General features: G+C 41.7%; 2 protein-coding genes across 2 annotated transcripts in view; both read right to left on the bottom strand.

Moving 5' to 3' along the window:
* The window catches only part of dcc (DCC netrin 1 receptor), a 406,171-nt gene that overhangs the window by 338,721 nt on the left and 53,613 nt on the right, over positions 1-13,837 (bottom strand). The gene's annotated exons all lie outside the window — the stretch shown is intronic.
* LOC146628589 (uncharacterized) lies at positions 3,001-13,207 on the bottom strand. Its single transcript, XM_085357932.1, has 3 exons — positions 12,784-13,207; positions 9,371-9,380; positions 3,001-3,386 (listed from the first exon to the last, which is right to left on the bottom strand). Exons 1-3 carry the CDS (start codon positions 13,192-13,194, stop codon positions 3,001-3,003), a joined length of 807 nt encoding a protein of 268 aa, XP_085214058.1. The 5' UTR covers positions 13,195-13,207.

Below are 13,837 nucleotides of genomic sequence, written 5' to 3'. Positions count from 1 at the left end.
ACTCACTTTATTATCTCAGGTATTAATGGATCTAGAGGTAGGACCAGCTCAGCTTACAGCAGGTCCTTGGTGTCATTTCACTTTCACTATCAAAATCTACTCGAACTCGACATGTATTCTACTTGAAACCAGTTCAACAACTGAATAATCTTTGGTTTTATTTAAGGGATCTTCTAATGGCATTAAGGAGGATTCACTGGGAGCTTTTATGGATAGGCGGGACTTCATGTGGATCTATGAGTGTTTGAAAGCTTAAAAGGTGAGTACAAACCAGTTATAAAAATGTGTTATTGATGTGTGCATTGATTGTATTGATATATGTACGTGATATAAAATAGTCTTAAAATGGCTCATTGAGTGTAAGGGTGTAGCTGTCTTGGCAGATTTAAAGGAGGTCTAACTAATATATTTACACATAAAGCTAGACTTTTTCAGTGACCTGTTAAAAAGCTAAAGAGGGAACGATTGCCCTGTGGGGGAAAACTCACTGATTTTCTTTAAACCAAGTCATATCTGCTCTAATTATTACTGGTGAGGGATGGCAAATACCTCACCTTTGGACTGGATTAAAACTCACTGACTGGGTCAGGTGAAATCAACTAGCCCCCAAAGATGAGTAAATCCCTTCCAGATGGGTCTTAAGATAAAAGTTTTACAAATCTTTTCATTGTATAAATATTTATTCCCCATCCCTAATTTCAGCCTCTCAACAGGAGCGATCTGATATACACATTCACTATAATGAATCCAAATATGCAATTTTCAGTGCTACTTCTATTACATAGTAAATTTACACTACTTAGAGACACAAAGGGAAGCAAATCGTTGAACAAATACCTTCTCTAATACACATGTAGCTATGTTGGTGCTTGAGTGGCAAATTAAAGTGCAACTCTGCACAGTGTCAAACAATCAAGCCAATTATCCCAGCAGGTATTCTATGATAAAAAAAATAAGTGAGGGAACATAAAGCTTTCCCCTGAAGGTTTGCTGCCTTGTAGCTGCTTCCCCTGAAAACCAGCTTCTCTGCCTGCTCGAGTCACTTGTTAGATGATGACACCGCCACCAGAGATGATGATGATAACACAGAGAAGAAATTGCACAAAGATGGTGCAACTGCATGGTGGAGAAAACTGTTCGAACATAAAAATATTCCTTTAGTTTAACTCTACACTCCTATTTGATTTTTTTTCAGAAAGTAAAAAGAAGATAAATCAAACTCTCAGGTCTTTGGGTTAATGTTCTGTTCTTCTAGAGTAAAAAATCCCTTTAGAAGATCCACACCAACACTGTATCCTCCCAGCAAGAGAGCTGTGTGTGGATATCTTGTTCCTCTGAGCCATAGAGCTTCATTGTTGGAGAAGAACTGTTCAAAAGACATCAGTGAGCCAAACTGATGCACTCGATGACATGTTGTGTCATTTCCATGAATTCAGCCCCCTATACACCATTCTGCTGTCCCAAGTACTCGTCACCACCAAACTAAAGCTACAATCATCCACGGCTGAAAGGGTTCACCGACAAAGCAGCTATTTCCTCTTTTTAAAAAAACTGCAGAATTGTAGGTCTACATGTGATATAACCATCCTTAGCCCATGAAGATAGAGCTGTAGGCAAGGAAAAAGTGGAGAGAGCTCTAAATTTGACGTTTACATTTACAAGTAGCCACAGCTCTAAATCTCAGCTATAAAGGACATGGCTCTGTTCTGGGAAATCTCCTTCGACATGTACAGATGGCTAGCCAAAAGGTTGGAGGGCAGATGCTGGATTACCTTACAGAACACAATAGGCATGAATGATAATTAAGTTAGAAACAGCATGAAACATAAAGCTGAGGTAGGGGTGGGTTTCAAAGTGGCTGGCAGTTTAGCAAAACTAAGTTGAAGCAAGATAAAAAGCACATCTCATTAGAAACTGGATGTATAGACGTTTATGAGCTGAACCATCAGCTGATGTAGGCTAAGCCTGACTTCATGGCCTGTCTGAACTAACACTATAATCAATTCAATTCATCTCCCTACTGGTTATATTCAGTTATATTGACAGCAATGCCCTTATCAATTCTGTTTATAGGTCAGATTCCTTATTAATTCCCTTATTGATTCCTCATCAATTTTCAGTGTGTGGGGGGAGAAGTATGCCTACACAGATTTTCAAGATCAATGCAGCAGTAGTAATAGCTGTACGTTCAAAAACAGTGCAGAAAAGTGCACACATGCTAGTTTGGTGTGCAAACACACTAACACAATGAGTTTGCGTTTTCCTGTTGTAAACTGTCAGACAAGTGATTGTTTACAATGGACTGATCATCTGGAACGTACTCTTGTCCCTAGTAGCATCTCAGTTTGCAGTGCAGGGTTTAGTGAGGAGCTCAGGTTTTGGTCTCACCATCATATACAGTAAATTCACGTTTTGAAGCATTGACTTTAGTTGTGTGGCTGCCCCCATATTTGTTTTGCTCTGTAGAAACTGTTGTTATATGAATTGGAACTAACTGCACACTCATCCAGTAGCAGCAGTAACATAGCTAATTGCAAGGTAGTCATAGCCTAGAGCTATGCTTTCATTGTCTGTTTTACTCTAAATGGGACCATAATTTACAAAATAAATCTCTTGTATAAAATAAGATGTGAAACCCACAATTAAAATCAGAATTCAAAAGGAAAGTGTGTACCGAAGTCTCAAAACAACTGAGCAGTAGCGTCATTCAGACAGTGTTTTGAAACCAATGGCCCCCTACTGGTCATAACAGAAAACAGTGGCGTGCACAGACATTTTGGGGGGCAAGTGCTCCAGGGGGAAAAAAGGGCACTTTTTGCATATGTGGAAAACCTTTTCTTTTTATAATAAAAAAATCGCACAGGTTAAATGCAATTTGACTTTTATTTCAAAACATTCTCTAAAAATCAAAAATCACACCACAAAAAGATAAAATCTGTATCCAACTCTAAACTATATACATACATATTCTCAAGTGTCCATTAAATGGAGTGTACTGCTCTAAAGAAGCATCCTTCTTGGTGCCATGTCTTTGTAGATGTTGATGACCTCGTTGTAATTGATCTCCACATCTTTCTCAATGGCCAACAAGAGGAGATCAGACAACCTTTCTTCTCCACACAAACTTCTTAGTTTATTTTTGATTATTTTTAGCTTTGAAAAGGATCTTTCAACTGTCGCAGTTGTCACTGGTAGTGTTGCATAGATCTGAATCATTTTGACAAAGGCAGGAAAGATCAGCTGGCCATTGTTTTCCCTCAGTATCAGAAATATTTCTCTGAGGTCTTTTGAACTAAAGCTGGAGTGGAAGACCTTTAATTCTGTTTTGAGCTGGTCCTCATCTTCTCCATAGAATTCACAGAGGATGTGGACAGCTTCAATGGCTTCTGGGTTTGGTGGGCCTACCCAGTTAGCATGCACAGTTAAGGGCTGGAAGGACTGAATGATTCTGGCCGTTGGGCTTCCAGTATTGTCCCCTTTGAACCTCCTGTTCAGTTCCCCAGTCATGATGTCCAGAAAGGTGAAATATACACCACTCCTGAAATATGCCTCCACTGACTCAAACTGAGCACCTACTTGAGACACTGTGGTGCTGTGTTGGAAACGCACTGGAACTTTCCGCTTTCTCTCCTGACCAGGCACCACGGTAGGTACTGGAATGTTGAAACTCTCTGCCTTCTCTGATGCACATCTAAATATCTCTCCAAATTTCTCCTCAGACCTCATGGTTTGCAATGTGTGAAGCACACCATCAATTACCTTGTAGGCAGTGGAATGGTCCAACCCTTCTTCCTGCAGAGAATCTGATGCCAAAGCAGTGACTTCGAATACTGGTGTGGTGATTTCCATGCAGAGAATGAACATAAAATTAATGGCATTTCTGTACATCTGAGCATCACCTTGGGCCAGGTTAGGTGGGTCACTGTCACTGATGTCATCAAGGAGCATCAAAATGGCTTTCAAATTTCTCTGAAGTGCCTTCAGTGCTTTTTCCCTGCAAGCCCATCGAGTATCTGACAGCTGCTGGAGCTCCATAACACGTTGTCCAGGAAAGAGAGACTCCTGAAATTTGACCAAGGCAGCATGACGCTTTGGGGAGCCTGAGCAAAAGGCATACAATTTCTCCACCAAGTTGAAAAATGTCACAAAATGCTTGCTGGACTTTGATGCCTCCACTAGTACCAAATTGAGGCAATGGGCTTTGCAGTGCACATAGAGGGCCTTCTCATTGTGTGCACGGATTCTAGCTTGGAGACCTTTATACATGCCACTCATGTTGGCTGCTCCATCATAGCCTTGACCATACATGTTCTTCATCTCTAGGCCATTCTTTTGCAGAAGCAAGAACACTGTATTCTCCAGCTCCTGGCCTGTAGTTGTATCAACATTGCACACTTCGATGAATCTCTCCTGTAGCTGCCGTCATAGGCAACTCTCGCATTTAAGTTCATTTTATTAGATATGTAAGGTTGAAACAATTAGTAGTTGAAATATTAAGAAATAAATCAATAGTAATTCATGTTTTGTTCATTGGATTTATATGTTTAAATGTGTTATTTTTACTAATTGTGCAATTAGATAGGAACCTTTTCTATAGTTCCGTCTGTTGTTGCTAAGAGGGTATTTTTGGCTGGCACACTCAGCAAGCTAATTGAGACGAGCCACGAGGTTTGCACTTCCACAGTAAGATAGTAAATAGTAAGATAAATAAAAGAGTGCCTTTTTTGGACCTCCCCACGATGTAAGGATTAAAGTTTTATTCCCTTTGAGTGAGGCCAATGAGTTCTGACGGCATTGTATCGGCTGTGGTTGGACATCATTACAAGTTAAGGCATGTCGAAGAATCCTCCTGTCCGAAATAAATGTCAGTTAAAACACAAGGAACAAGTTGAGCTTTATTACGACTCGAGGGGAGTAACAGTCAGAACTCAGCCTGCTTCGTGCTGGAGGAGAGAGAAGGAGAAAGAGGTCTGCCGCAGCGGAGCCGAGCGGGAGCGGAGCTGAGCCGAGTGGGAGCGGAGCGGAGCCGAGCCGAGCCGACAGCGCGCCGGGTCACGTGATTAAGCTCGCGTCTCTCTCAAGCATCAAAGACGCTCAAACACACACACAGACATCTCATAAAGCAACCAGAGTCCAGCGGTGCAGCTTGGTTAAGCTACAAAGAAGTAACACGTTTATACAAGTTAAATGTGGAGAGTAGATTTCTTTAGCTCATCTTAAAGGGACTCCGTCAAGCAATGAAAGTGGAAGTGTGGTGGTTTGGAGTAAAAGTTTAAGCTCATGTTATTGTTGTTTATGCTAAGTAACTGTAATTAAGGTACGTTTAAGTTGATTATAAGGGTTTGCTTATTTTTAAGACTGCATTAGATATTTAAAGGTCACATTATAGTATTTTGTTTGACATTGAAGGTTATTTTCTGTTTTACTACAAGTGAAGAGCAATTTACTATTTTGGTTTAAGAGTTTGTGACATATGTTTAAGTTGACTCTTTAAAGTAAAGCAATTTAAGGTCCTAGGTGCTTCATAAGGTGACTATTCACGTATTTAAGTTGACCTAGGTGACTTGAGTGTAGTACAATACCTTTGACTGTCTGTGACATGGAGCAAGAAGGCTGTGACACTGAAGCTGTGGAGCAGCAAGAAGCTTTTGAAGAGCAAGAAAGTTTGCCAGAACCATGCACAAGTAAAGCTACTAAAGAAGGAAGTTTGAGGAAAAGTCAAAGAGTTAAGAAGTTCACTGAAAGGGGCCAAGCACTACATGATGAAAAGGTGAACAAGCTTCAAGCTCGCTTCAAAGTCAGTTATGAAATGTGGAAAGTTGTTGCAAAACAAGGCAAAAAGGCACTTGAAGAACCTGTTAGTGCAAAACTTAAAGAGCTTATCGGCCGAGTTGAACATACCTCGGCAGAAGTGAAACAAGTTTATGATGAACTGCGCAATCATGAAACTCCTGATGCAGACACTCGCCGCAGAGTGGACACCTGTGATGCGGTTTCTCAAAAGATGATAAAGCTAGCTCAAGAAAAATTAGCAGCAGAAGAAGACGAAGAACTTTCTGAGAGATTGGTTCACTGGAGTGATATAGGATCAGCATTCAATTCTGCCGCCTCTCAAAGATCCAAAGGTTCGAATAGCAGGCAATCAAGAAGCTCAAGTAAGTTGTCTGTAAAGAGGCAAGAAGCAGCTGCAGAGCTTGCGGCTACTGAAGCAACTCTGAAGATTATGGAGGAATTGGAAAGTGAAAGAAAGGCACTTGAAATCCTTGAAGCAGAGAATGCTGAGAAACAGAAGGCCTTAGAGCAAAAGCGAAGAGAGCTTGAAAGGCTAGAAACAGTAAAGAGAATGAATGCTGCTAAAGCACGTTTGAAAGTGTACAATGACGAAGGAAGCTCAGATGAAGAAATATCAGACCTTCTGCACGAAAGGAGCAAACGGAGAAATGTCACAGCTAAACCGATGAATCAGTTTGCACATTCGCAACTTAATGCAAATGCAGAGCCGTTTGATATGCCACAAGCCAACTTAAGGTCACAACCAAGAGAAAGCAAACAGGAAGATAGTACCACAACATTGGCCCAAGCTCTAGCTGAGTCCATTCACATAAGTCGCCTACCAGTACCAGAACCTACAGTCTTCAACGGAGATCCTCTCAAGTACAAGGATTGGAAAATGTCGTTTCAAATGCTGATAGACAGAAAGAACATCCCAGTGAATGAAAAGATTTACTATCTTCACAAGTATGTTGGAGGACCGGCGAGAAAGGCTGTTGAGAGTTATTTTCTGTTGGGAACAGAGCGTGCTTATTACTCAGCATGGAACGTTTTGGAGGAAAGATATGGAAGTTCATTTGTAATCACCAAAGCTTTCAGAGATAAGTTGACATCATGGCCAAGGATTGGGAACAAGGATAGCGTTGAACTTCGAGAATTTTCAGATTTTCTCAGAGGATGTGAAGCGGCCATGCTTCAGGTTAAAGGTCTTGAAGTTTTGAATGACTGCAATGAGAATCAGAGAATGCTAAGCAAGCTACCTGATTGGTTGTCAGCAAGATGGAATCGAAAGGTCATTGAAATTGAAGAACAAGATGGTTCCTTTCCAACATTTAGCCACTTTGTTGACTTCATTGCGAGAGAAGCCAAGATTGCGTGCAATCCAGTAACATCGCTTCATGCACTCAAAGCAGGTGACTCAGAGAAAATGAAATCTTTCAAGACAAGAAGTGTTGGAGCAAAGGTGCTAGTGAGTGCTGCAGAAGAGACGTCCAACACAAAAAAATGTGTGTTTTGTGAAAACTCAAATCATAGCATTCACACATGTAGGAAGTTTATGGACAAGGTCTTGAGTGAAAGAGTCAAATTTGTGCAAACTAAGGGACTGTGCTTTGGATGTCTAGGCTTTGGACACCAATCAAAGAAATGTGAAAGGAGAAAGATGTGTGACACATGTAAAGGGAAACACCCGACATGTTTGCATGAGGAACGAGACAAGACCTCAAAGAAAAGGAAAGAAAAGGAAAGTGACAAGGAACCACAAATGAAAGAGATGGAAGGCAATAAAGAGAGTAGAGAAACCAAACCCAAGGAAGCACCAAGTGAAGCAATATCAAACCGTGTGATTCAAAGTGACAGAAGTAATCTCACATCTACAATCATTCCAGTTTGGTTATCCACAACAAGCAATCCTGAACATGAGATTCTTCTCTATGCTCTTCTTGATAGCCAAAGTGACACGACATTCGTCTTGAAGGAAAAGGCAGATGCTCTGGATGCAGAGAAGGAATGTGTGCAGTTAAAGCTCTCGACAATGTCTTCTAAAGACACTTTAGTACCAAGTCAAAGGCTGTCTGGGTTACAGGTCAGAGGTTTCTCTTCTTCAAGGAGAATTCCTCTTCCTGTGACATACACAAGAGAGTTTATTCCTGCGAATTTGAGTCATATTCCCACACAAAGGACAGCAAGAGCGCGGCCACACTTAGAGCACCTGGCTGAAGAAATCGCTCCACTGATTGAATGTGACGTAGGCCTGCTCATTGGTTACAATTGTTCACAAGTGTTGGTACCCAGAGAAGTTGTGGCGGGAAAAGATAATGAACCTTTTGCCCAAAGAACAGACCTTGGCTGGACAATAGTTGGAGGAGCTAATCCATGTGTTGACTATGGGGATGCCATAGGATGTAGCCACAAGATCATTGTCAAGGAAGTGACACCCAATCAGTCAGCTGAGCAGTTGGTCAAAGAAGTGCAATACGTCTGTCGCACACAAGTCAAAGAGGTGGTCACATCTGCAGATGTAATTAAAGTGCTCGAGTCCGACTTCAATGAAAGAAAGGTGGAAGATTCACACTTCTCACAAGAAGATTTAAGGTTCATCTCCATAATGGAAGAAGGAGTGAAGATGAAAGCAGATGGACACTGTGAGTTACCTTTGCCATTTAAGGAAGACAGACCAAGTCTGGCAAACAACCGGAGCTGTGCAGAACACAGACTCAAAAATTTGAAGAGAAGATTTGAGAAGGACAAGCAATACCACAAAGACTACACAGAGTTCATGAGAGAGACTATAGAGCGTGGTGATGCAGAAAGAGTTCCCTCTGTAGACCTGGACAAAGGCCCTGCCTGGTACATTCCACACCATGGAGTGTATCATCCTCAAAAGCCTGGCAAAATAAGAGTGGTGTTTGATTGTTCAGCAAAGTACGGAGGGGTGTCCTTGAACGACTACCTGCTTACAGGGCCAGAGTTAACCAACTCTCTAGTGGGGGTCCTGTGCCGATTTCGGAAAGGTCCAGTTGCAGTGATGTGCGACATTGAGCGCATGTTTCATCAATTCAGAGTCAGAGAAGAAGATCAAAATTACTTTCGCTTCTTGTGGTGGGACAATGGAGACTTCAACTCTACTCCATCTGTCTATCGCATGCGCGTACACTTGTTTGGAGCTGCTTCTTCCCCTGCCTGTGCGAACTTTGGTCTCAAGTATATTGCTGCACAAGGTCAAGGCAAGTTCAGTGAAGCTACCATAAGATTCATTGAGCGAAATTTTTATGTGGACGATGGTCTTATCAGTTTCCACTCAGAAGAAGAGGCAATTCGTTTGGTGAAGGAAGCAAAGGAACTTTGCAGCACAGGAGGCTTGCGACTTCACAAGTTTGTTTCAAACAGTAAGCAAGTGCTTAATTCGCTACCGGAAGAAGATTGTGCAGAAACAGTAAGAAAGGACTTGTCACTGGGCGAGCAACAAATTGAAAGAGCCCTAGGTGTCAAATGGTGCATCGACTCGGATTATTTCCAGTTTCGAGTAGTTGTGAACGAGCAGCCACTTTCCAGAAGAGGAGTGTTGTCCACAGTAGCCTCTATTTACGATCCACTTGGCTTTGTGGCACCTTTTGTTCTACTTGGGAAGCAGATACTACAGCAAATGTGTCGAGAGAAAGCAGATTGGGACGAACCACTCACAAGCGATCTGAAGTCACGGTGGGAGTCCTGGTTGTTGGATCTAAAAAATCTAGCAGATGTCAAAATTGACAGATGTTACGTGCCAAAAGATTTTCAAACAGTTCAGAAGTACGAGCTTCACCATTTCTCAGACGCAAGTGTTTCAGGGTATGGTGTTTGTACGTACCTGAGAGCTGTCAGTGAAGCAGGACAAGTCCACTGCGCTCTTGTCTTTGCCAAGTCCAGAGTAGCACCCACGAAGGTTACTACGGTGCCACGATTGGAGCTGTCTGCAGCAGTTGTAGCAGTGCGGATTAGTGACATGCTCAAAGCAGAGTTGGAGCTAGAAGATGCTCAAGAATTCTTCTGGACAGATTCTCAAGTTGTCTTGGGATATATCAACAACGATGCGAGACGTTTCCATGTTTTCGTTGCAAATCGCATTCAGCGTATTAAGGAAAGCACTCAACCGATGCAATGGAAGTTTGTGGTATCAGATCTCAATCCAGCAGATCATGCCTCGCGTGGACTGAAGGCCAAAGACCTCATTACCTCCAACTGGTTTAGTGGTCCAAGTTTTCTTTGGCAAGAGAAACTTCCCCACGAAGAAGTCACGGTGGGGAAACTTGATGCAGAGGATCCAGAAGTACGCAAAGTTGTTGTACTCCATACAACTACAGAAACAAATTCTTTGGCAGAACGTTTTCTGAAATTCTCCAGTTGGTCAAGGTTGGTCAAAGCTATGGCAAGACTTCTCAGATTTGTGAAAGAGATTAAGGGCTTGGAAAGGAGAAGCAATAAAGCCACTAACCTTGAAGAAAGGACAGAAGCCGAGCTTAAAGTCATATCCATTGTACAAAGATCAATCTTCTGCAAGGAAATCAAGGCACTTCAAACGCGAAAGGATCTACCCAAGGACAGAACAAATAGACTCTATCGACTCGATCCCTTCCTGGATGAGAAGGGTGTTCTTAGAGTGGGAGGTAGATTAGAGCGTTCTACATTGCAGCCACACGTCAAGCACCCGGTCATCTTACCAAAGACTTGCCATATCGCAAAGTTACTGATTGATCACTATCATCAGCGGGTGAAACATCAAGGACGGGGCATGACGATAAATGAGCTGAGATCGAACGGCATATGGATACTAGGATGCAGTCAAGCAGTATCATCCTTTATCTACAACTGTATTAAGTGCAGGAAATTCAGACGTCGAGGAGAAGAGCAAAAGATGGCAAACCTACCAAGTGAGAGAATGGAGACCACCCCTCCCTTCACGTATTGTGGGATGGATTGTTTCGGCCCATTCTACATTAAAGAAGGAAGAAAAGAACTGAAGCGTTACGGGCTTCTGTTTACCTGTCTATGCTCTCGTGCGGTGCACATAGAGCTACTTGATGATATGTCAACCGACGCTTTTCTAAACTCACTGCGTTCTTTCATCGCTTTGCGTGGGAATGTACGTCAGTTGCAATCAGATCAAGGCACCAATTTTGTTGGAGCCAGACGTGAGTTTCTGGAAGCAGTAAAGGAAATGGATCAGGAAAGTTTGAAACAGCTAGGCTGTGAGTTTGTGATGAATCCTCCCTCTGCCAGTCATATGGGTGGAGCCTGGGAAAGGCAAATTCGTACGATCCGAAGTGTATTGACAACCATTCTGGATCAGTCATCCAGATCATTGGACAGTTCATCTCTAAGAACCTATCTTTATGAAGTGATGGCGATAGTTAACAGCAGACCTATCACCCCACATTTACTCAACGATCCTACTGGACCTCAGCCACTTACACCTAATCTTCTGTTGACCATGAAGTCGTCAGTAATACTGCCACCACCAGGAGACTTTGTAAAGGAGGATTTGTATCTTCGCAAAAGATGGCGTAGAGTCCAGTACTTGGCCAATGAATTTTGGCACAGATGGAAGAAAGAGTACTTATTGAGCCTACAACAAAGACAAAAGTGGCACAAAACAAACAGAAATGCAAAGATCAATGACATAGTGATCGTACAAGATGACCAAGCATCAAGAAACGACTGGAAGTTGGCCAAAGTTGTTGCCATACACCCGAGTGAAGATGGATGTATACGCAAAGTACAACTGTTAATGAGTGACTCATTGTTAGATGACCATGGAAAGAGACTGAGTAAACCAGTTCTACTTGACAGACCTATACACAAGACTGTGACACTATTAGAAGCAGATTAGTTTACATTTCATAAGTTCATAGGTGGAAATCACAAGTGATTTGGTGGGAGTGTAGCTGCCGTCATAGGCAACTCTCGCATTTAAGTTCATTTTATTAGATATGTAAGGTTGAAACAATTAGTAGTTGAAATATTAAGAAATAAATCAATAGTAATTCATGTTTTGTTCATTGGATTTATATGTTTAAATGTGTTATTTTTACTAATTGTGCAATTAGATAGGAACCTTTTCTATAGTTCCGTCTGTTGTTGCTAAGAGGGTATTTTTGGCTGGCACACTCAGCAAGCTAATTGAGACGAGCCACGAGGTTTGCACTTCCACAGTAAGATAGTAAATAGTAAGATAAATAAAAGAGTGCCTTTTTTGGACCTCCCCACGATGTAAGGATTAAAGTTTTATTCCCTTTGAGTGAGGCCAATGAGTTCTGACGGCATTGTATCGGCTGTGGTTGGACATCATTACAAGTTAAGGCATGTCGAAGAATCCTCCTGTCCGAAATAAATGTCAGTTAAAACACAAGGAACAAGTTGAGCTTTATTACGACTCGAGGGGAGTAACATCTCCTTTATTTGCATATGATGAAAATATCGCACAACAAATGACACTTGCTCTTTGTGTGAAACATCAGAGGTTTCATCAAGTAGAATGGAATACATTTCAGCCTCTTTTATTTCACGTTGTATCTCCTTCCTGATGTAAGTTCCTAGTGCTGCAATGATGTCATTTTGACTTCTGTTGGAAAGCAGTGACACCTGGGGCCTTGTCTTGGTGGCTTTAACTGTGGCAATTTTTTCCAAATGCATTTTCAGCACACTATCGTAGCGGGAAAATACATTGACTAATTCACGAAAATTGCCACGGTTATCACTGGACTCACTCCCATCATGACCTCGGAATGCTTGTCCCTGACGTGCAAGATACACTGTTAGGTCAATTAATCTTGTCAGGATTTCTTTGTTTGTCTGCCTCTCTCGCTCTCTAACTTCCACCCCTTTTACGTCTGAAACATCAAATGCAGACTGAAGGGCCTTTTTCTGGAAATTGATCCATCTAACCATGCTTGTCATGTGCATCTCTGCGCTGGAGTGTTGTTTGATTTTTTCAAGAGCAGTACTCCACTTTCTGATGCCATCAGTTGTCCAGGCTGTTCTGCTTTTATATTTTTCATCCGAGAGGAAAAGCCGACAACTAAAACAATGCATTGAATTAGCAGTGGGTGAGTATTCCAGCCACACATTAGCAGAAAACCACTGTTTCTGGAATGATCTCCCCTCAGTTTTGGGGTAAGGTATATCAGGCTGACATGGGCCCACATTGCAGCACATTGAAACGTATCTGTCATTGCGCTTTATTTTAAATGTATGGATGTGTGTTGGATCTGTTGGGTATTGTAAAGCTGCTAACTTTGACATTATGTGATCGATCGGTTCTTCCTCATTGTGGTCTTCAGAGAGCACTACATCAGTGTCTGTATGCCTAACTGAACCTGTTGCTGCATTGGTCGCGGCTTCATCTGTTTCTATATCTCCCTCTTCTGCTATGCTGGTAGATGGCATAGAGCTGCTTCCCTGCTGTGACTGACTACAATGGAGCAATAATAATAATAATAGTATTATTATTTATCATAATAATAAGCTTAAACAGATAGTTTTAATAATAACCCATACTGCAAGTCTTGTAACATAGAAATAACTTTCGTAGGTACAAAATAATAGTTAGCTCAATGCCTGCTGATTAAGTTCATTAAAAACTAAGTGTGAACAGCTTTTAAGATTTTTCAATAGAATTAACTGCAAGGAGCAGGTTACATTAAAACATTAAAATAGAACCTGACTCTGCCCTTGACTCTGACCTTTCATCTTCATTTTCCTTTGCTTTCATCCAGGAGAGCAGAGAACTGCTTCCCTGGGCTGCCTGTTGTAGATCCCTTTCTTTCTCCTTTCTCAGCCTCTCTTTCCTAGGCATTATGCTTGCTGAAATTAGTAAATAAATAGACCAAAATGTATGAGAACGAATAAGACTGACTGTGGTCATTACAAGAACAGGGCAGAATGGTCGTTTTCACAGGCAATTGGGAACTGCCTATTTTTCCTTTAGCAAATTAATGTGTTAATGTTGCCAATATGTTACACCAAAAAAAATTAACATGTCTAACCAGTGCTTCTCAAAACTTTTAACATGCACCACCCCCAACACCGT

The sequence above is a fragment of the Diplotaxodon limnothrissa genome, linkage group LG7 (assembly GCF_057381915.1).
Source record: "Diplotaxodon limnothrissa isolate DT_005_m linkage group LG7, D_limnothrissa_male_GT1.1, whole genome shotgun sequence".
In the NCBI taxonomy this organism is placed as follows: domain Eukaryota; kingdom Metazoa; phylum Chordata; class Actinopteri; order Cichliformes; family Cichlidae; genus Diplotaxodon; species Diplotaxodon limnothrissa.
The sequence above is the reverse complement of the archived record's forward strand: the minus strand, read 5'-3'. Positions and strand labels throughout refer to the sequence as shown.